The sequence below is a fragment of the Seriola dumerili genome, unplaced genomic scaffold (genome assembly GCF_002260705.1).
Source record: "Seriola dumerili isolate Sdu_G_001 unplaced genomic scaffold, Sdu_1.0 BDQW01000025.1, whole genome shotgun sequence".
NCBI lineage: Eukaryota > Metazoa > Chordata > Actinopteri > Carangiformes > Carangidae > Seriola > Seriola dumerili.
The window spans coordinates 21,731,018-21,737,410 of record NW_019174280.1 but is presented as its reverse complement, the minus strand read 5'-3'; the positions used below and the strand labels follow the sequence as shown (position 1 = coordinate 21,737,410).

Here is a 6,393-nt window from a genome sequence, read left to right as displayed (position 1 = left end):
GCTGTGGGTTGTTTTGTTATGATTGAGCAGATAATCACTTCCAGATGTGCTCCATATGACTTCCTTTATAATGAAAAGTGACCTCTGTTGTCCGGCCTGGCCCAAACACTTGAGGGTGGAAGGGAAAGCTGATTTATTTAGTTTGTCTCCAGAAGAAACGAGACCTTATTGAGACAAACAGGCAGAGGCCCTGTTTGTATTTGAAACCTGCACTGATAAAACCTTAACCCCAGAAAGAAAGTGAAGTCTTTTTTTTTTTGCCTCTTTGAATGTGTTCAAATATGAAATACTGCCATCTGCTGGCCTTATAACTGCTTGGCTTATACACACACACACACACACACACACACACACACACACACACACTGTATATATACATACAAATGATTTTTGATCATTGGTAAAGTATTTCATACACAAACTTCTTGTTTTGTGCCCATTAAACCCCTCACATATTGACCATTTGTGAAAAAGTAGTAGGAATATTTACTCAAGTACAGTTTTAAAATACTTTTACTTCACTCAGGTGTCTTCATTTTCTTTGCTTGTCTCTACTTCACCACATTTCGGAGGGTAAGTGTACTTCCTACTGCCCCACATTTATCTGATTTTCAAATTAAGATTTTATATTAAAATACATTATAAGCTTATAAATATATAGTGCATTAATAAAGATTAAACCAGTGTTTCACAACACTTTTGACCTGCCATGTTAATTTTTACCAGTTGTTAGCAGCTCCAAAAAAATAAAATAATCCAAATGACATTTACTATGTCAAAATTATGGGATTTAAGTTTTGACTTGCTATCTTTATTTGGTAGGTCGAAATTTTGACTTCAAAAATGATTAAAAATCAAAATATAAGCAAAAAAAATACAAATACAGCAAAAAGCCTTTTCTGTAATTATATATTTTCGATCATCATATAATACATCCGCGGATCCAACCACGTGGTGTCGCTGCTAATTTCCGTGTTCGCCTTTTCACTGTGAAATGACCCTTCTCGCTCACCGTTGTGCGGTTTGAATAATCTTTATTGGTAGCGGTGTTCGGTAACTCGTCGAACATGGGGGCACGGGTCGTGCGTATGTTCAGAAATTTCAACCTAGAGAACCGGGTGTTCCGAGAAATCTCCAAGGAGAAGCCGCGGGCAGCGCCTCGACACGCGGTCAGCGATCCGCCCTCTGCCGCCGGTTCCGAAGGTGAGCGTCCCAAACCTCCGCGAACTTGTGTAACTGTCTCCTCTCAGGGGTCATGCCGGGTTCGCCGGTAAGACTCAGACGTGCAAATTAAGCTTTACAATGAAACCTCAGTTTCCCTGTTGACGAGCGCGTGTATGTGTTTGTGTGTTGTGTGTGTGTGTTTGTGTGTGTGTGTGTGTTTCAGCAGCGGAGACAGCGGTGGATCCAGTGAACCAGAGGAACGACCCTCTGCTGACCCTCCTCAAGTCGGTGTATGTGGAGTCTAAAGACCCGGTAGCAGCAGCAGAGGTCAGACTGGGACTCTCTGTATTAATGTTTTGTAAATATGTTTTATTGATTGTGTTTGCATCAAAGCAACACACACATTCACAACAGTAGAAGAAAAAAACAAAGACGAAACAAAAATGAAACAAGACACAGACACATTCACAATCACAACCAGGTGAGAGATTCTGGACTTACATAAAAGTAAAAGAGAGCCCATAGTCAGGTGTCGCTTCCCATCCTCTGCAAAATACATTCTCTTTGCAATGTAACATGCATGTCAAATAATCCCAAAATACATATTCATGTATGATTTTTATGCCAGTGTGTTTTGGATGGAGCTTTATCTGTTATCCACTAAAGAAGAATTCATTTTCTTGCACAGTATGTGCAAGAAAATGGCATCTTGTAGAGTTTCCTTTATTACCTATCAGTAATTGAGGGATTTGATATCCCAAGTAACATGCATAGTGAATCACACTCTGTAGTAATAGATAGGGTTTTATTAATTTAACTCCCTATAATCTGCCAAAACTGCTGAATCTTCCTGCAAGACCTCAGGCAATGTCTCTATTCTGCATTTGGGACATTGCGTGTATTGATTTCTTGGATAATGGATGGTGCTTCATTCAGAATTATATGGATATCTAATTATGAGGCTGTAGAGACAATATTAGTGTCTGTAGTCATTTCTAGTCTCTTTACTCAGACCTTTCCCTTAACAGTGTGTAACAGGAGCTGGTAGCTAACCCTCGTCGAGTCTGTAGGTGCAGCTGTCTGAAGCTGAGTCACGGCTTTTACATTGTGTGAATCTGACTATTTCAAATAAAGACGAGACAAGTTTCCCCCGTGGAGAGATGCTCTGTACGTCCCAAATCCACAAACTGCTTTCCTAATTCACTTGTATGCAAAACTCCAGATGGTTACTTGAAAACGTGTTTCAAATAATGATGACACATAGGAACTAAAAGCACAGATTTGAAGTGTGTGTAACGATGATGCAACAGTTTTCTGCTCTTTAAGCATCAGGATCCCCAATCTTGGCAACCAGTGGTGTACAGTGTTATTTACAGTGTTGAGGAGGTTACTTTTGAAATGTAATAGGCTATAGATTACTAATTAAACCATCAAACCAACATGAGTGAATGTTCGACTTTACGCTTAGGAGATTTCGTGGATATCCAGCCATTAGTTTGTATTTTAGTATAAAAGAAATTCAGTCTTCACAGTCGAGTGTGTGTTGAACAAAAAGGGGTTTTTAAGTATTCTCCACTCATTTCCTCATACTTCATTTTCCAACAGGCATCCAAGGAAGTGATGGGGGCTAAAGAAGCAGAGCGCCGGCCGCTCAGGTTCAGTTTACCGGGGGACCCGTACGGCCTGGTGGAGCTCACGGACGTTCCCAAAGGCAAACTGACCATCGCTGAGGCTCTGAAGGCCCTCAGCAGCCACCAGCGGCAGCCAGACGCCTGGACGCCGGAGAAGATCGCTCAGGAATATTCTCTTGACTTGAAAGACACCAAGGCTCTTGTGGAGTTCTTCATCCCCTTCCAGGTTCAGATCATACCGCCCAAGACTGACAGCACCAAGCAGATAAAGGCTTCGTAGGACTAGACTATCGGCGAATGGTAATAAGAGACAAAATATTACCACATATATCTATGTACGTCAATATATTGGCATTGGGAGAGATGATAAGGCAAGCATGGGGTTGGGAGCCAATGATGTTTTGCTTTATATGTGGATGGAGTCATGGGAGAATCCTTAGGTTGATTAATTGATAATTGTAAAAAAAAACAAAAAAAAAAACTTGAAAATAATAAAATGAATAAATAATTATATTAAATTAAGCATCTGTATTCGAGAGGTCCAGAAAAAGTTGAGAAATCATAGTTTATTTTAAAGGAATTCGACAATATTTTGCGATATACGCTTATAGGCTTCTCCTATCATAGTGACATGAAAATGGATGATGATGGATATTAATCTCGTGTTTTGTGCGTTGAGTGTGGAGCTGGATTGAGGATGTGTGAAGCTTAATCTGTACGCGTCACTATGACGCGTGGTGTTGGAGTGAGGTTGCCAGGTTTGGTACCAAGATGCCTAAACAGAAACCAAAACCTGCAAAACCTGAGGCCTGTACTACAAAGCTGGATCTTGCGGTTAGCGAGGTAACTTCAGATTTAACCCTGGGTACATCGCCATGGCAATTTATGTCGACTAATTTGGAAGATCTCATGGAGTGAACTCCTGTGAGGAATAAGGTCAAACTTGTCATATACGCCATAAAAAAGGACAAGCAACACATCAATTTAATGAAATACACACATGTAATTACAGTTGAACCTGATGGTGCCCTAATGGCGGAGCAGTGGTATTACAAGCCTAGCTTAGTGTAATGTTGAACGCAAGACTTTTATCACAGGCTAACAGTGTTTTCACATAGTGGTAGTACTACTCTTTATTTATAATGCCAGTAATTCTGCAAAATTTAACGCACAGACTAAAGATTAATTGACCTCATCTCACTCTTGGAAAGAAAGCAAAAAAACCCTTAAACTATTAATTTACTGTGTAGAAGACTTTGGGCTATTATATGTGTATCAGCCTGCTCTTATGTGTCTTGGGAAAAAAAAATACCTCTTACACATTAAATGAAATAAAAAAAAAAAAAGCAAAACAACAATATCAACCAGTATCACAACTGAGATGTTGACCACTGAGATCTATGTTGAACAAATGTGAAATGTTTTCAGGCTCATGTGAAACAAACCTTAGACCTTATTGTAAATGAGCTCACAGCTCATACATTATACCTCCACCTTCACAAAGCAAGGATACAAGAACCAATGATTTTATTTTATTTTTTTCAATCACCTGACAGAAAGAAAATCAGCTCATATCAGAGGAGGTCTGTTCTTTCTGTTTTAATGCTGTTAACATGAAAGGTGGGAAATGTATTTATTTATTTATATGGTTCAGGAAGCAGCCTGTGAATAATGTGTTTAAACAACATGTACACTTATGAATAATACGACCGACCTTGTGACACTTGAACCAATTTGCTGCATATACGCACACTTTTTGAAAATAAAAGTATTTTGTCTTCTTATTTCATGTGTTATTGAGTCAGCCAAGAGTCTGACAAGTGAGTATTTATGCGCTGTAACAAGTGTTATCAGTGTTGTGTTCAAATCGTATTAAAATAATTGTCATAACCCTGCCACACATTAAAAACCTCAGTAAACAATATGACAACAATGAGCTTACTTTTGCAATAACACCCCATTTGTCATCTTTACCACCTGCAACAGAAACACGTGCCCATAAAAGTACTTCCTCCAGCCAAGCCACGCCTACTTTACCCACTTCGCCCTGTCTGTCAATTGGATGACGCTGAAAACGGGGCGTTCCCGAAGAAAAGTCCACTTTTGCCCGTGTAACTGGCTTCTCTGGGTGTCAGTTATCACTGAATACAAACCTGTGTTAAGATAGCCGGAGAGAGTGCGAGTGCTGCCGGAAGCTGCGCTGTTCTGCTTTCAGAATAAAGTTTCTGTTTTCTATACGTAAACAAACTGCAGAAATATCAAAATACTTTAGAGTATTAAATTTTAAAAAAAATTAGCTAGGCTACATAAAAATATTTTAATAATATGTTGGTGAATGTGTGCACAGGATTTTTCAATTTTTAATTATATCACTTTCTCGTAATTGTACAATCTAAAACCTAAATGTAATTCTCCTTTAACTTTCCTAAGCGTGATGCACGTTCCTGCAAATAGCAATAACGATTACAGTCTTAGTTCAATGGCCATTCATGGTGATCATATCCCCCGAGTATTCATAAAAGTATCGATATATTTAATATATTTATTGAGTAGCTTAGTTTTAGCCACATGTAGACTCCTGCTTTCATCAAATTAAGTAATTAATTAATTAATCTTGAGTCTACCCTTGACAGAAAGCCCACGGGTGGCCATTTATTTTATATTTTCCCATTCAGAAATGTATGACATATGTCAAGAGTATTGTTGCCATATATATAAAAACCCATGGTAAAATTTGTATATGTACATATGTTAAGATATCTGAGTAATTTTTCTATATATGTTAACAACATATTTAATGTATACATGTGAATTTATTGAAACAACACACATGTAAAAATTATATATGCTTATACATATTTTCTTATTAATTTCACATTAATGTTAAACACATCTATCTTGCCATTCTGGGAAAGTGGTTTCAGATTTTATGACCATATATAATATCAACATATTGACAGGCTTTGGGATGGATATATATGTAGGTATGAGCTAAACATATACCTACAGTATGTCAATGTAGGTTTGTTTTATTTTATATGTATATATATTTCATATATGGAAATTCAGTTTACATATATTACTTTTGAGTGTGGGTTAATATGTCTTATCTTTTTTCTGAAAGAACCGCATGAAAACATTTTTTAGGACAATTATTTTGAAAGTCCAGATAGGAAGTGGTATGTGTAAGCGTCGCGTCCTTGCCGCTGGTAGCCGACAGTGAGAGCAGTTTGCAACAGTGTAGTGATAATTTGGGCTACTTGCAGTAGAAAGCCCGATACATTTTGGTGCCGGAGGCTGCGTCGCTCACATCTCACATCTGAATGAATCGGAGGGAAAAGAAAAGCAGGAAAACAGGAGCTTCATGTTTACTCACTCCATAAATAACGTGGACAATCAGAGCCGCCTCTCTCCCGTGCTCCTCTCCGAGAAACAAAGCGAGACTAACCAAATGCGGATTTCACTTTTTTCTATGGCTTCGTTTGTGTAGGTGGCGGCGGCATCACCGGGTGTCGCACTGTTGATAAAACACACAGCCACAGGACTACATTTTGAAGAAAAAAAAAAAAAAAGCATCAGTGGCCTTCCTCCTCTTCTT

The 6,393-nt window shown here is 38.5% G+C and overlaps 1 protein-coding gene across 2 annotated transcripts; it reads left to right on the top strand.

Annotated features, from left to right (window-relative positions):
- The first annotated feature begins 1,038 nt into the window (after nt 1–1,038).
- On the top strand, nt 1,039–3,250 carry ndufaf4 (NADH:ubiquinone oxidoreductase complex assembly factor 4). Of its 2 annotated transcripts, none has more exons than XM_022770315.1 (3): nt 1,039–1,203; nt 1,391–1,491; nt 2,770–3,250. In XM_022770315.1, the coding sequence occupies exons 1-3, from the start codon at nt 1,068–1,070 to the stop codon at nt 3,073–3,075; spliced, it is 543 nt and encodes a 180-aa protein (XP_022626036.1). In that variant the 5' UTR covers nt 1,039–1,067; the 3' UTR covers nt 3,076–3,250. The 2 variants fall into 2 exon arrangements, with proteins under 2 accessions (XP_022626036.1, XP_022626035.1); XM_022770314.1 differs by having other exon boundaries at nt 1,388–1,491.
- Nucleotides 3,251–6,393: the final 3,143 nt, after the last annotated feature.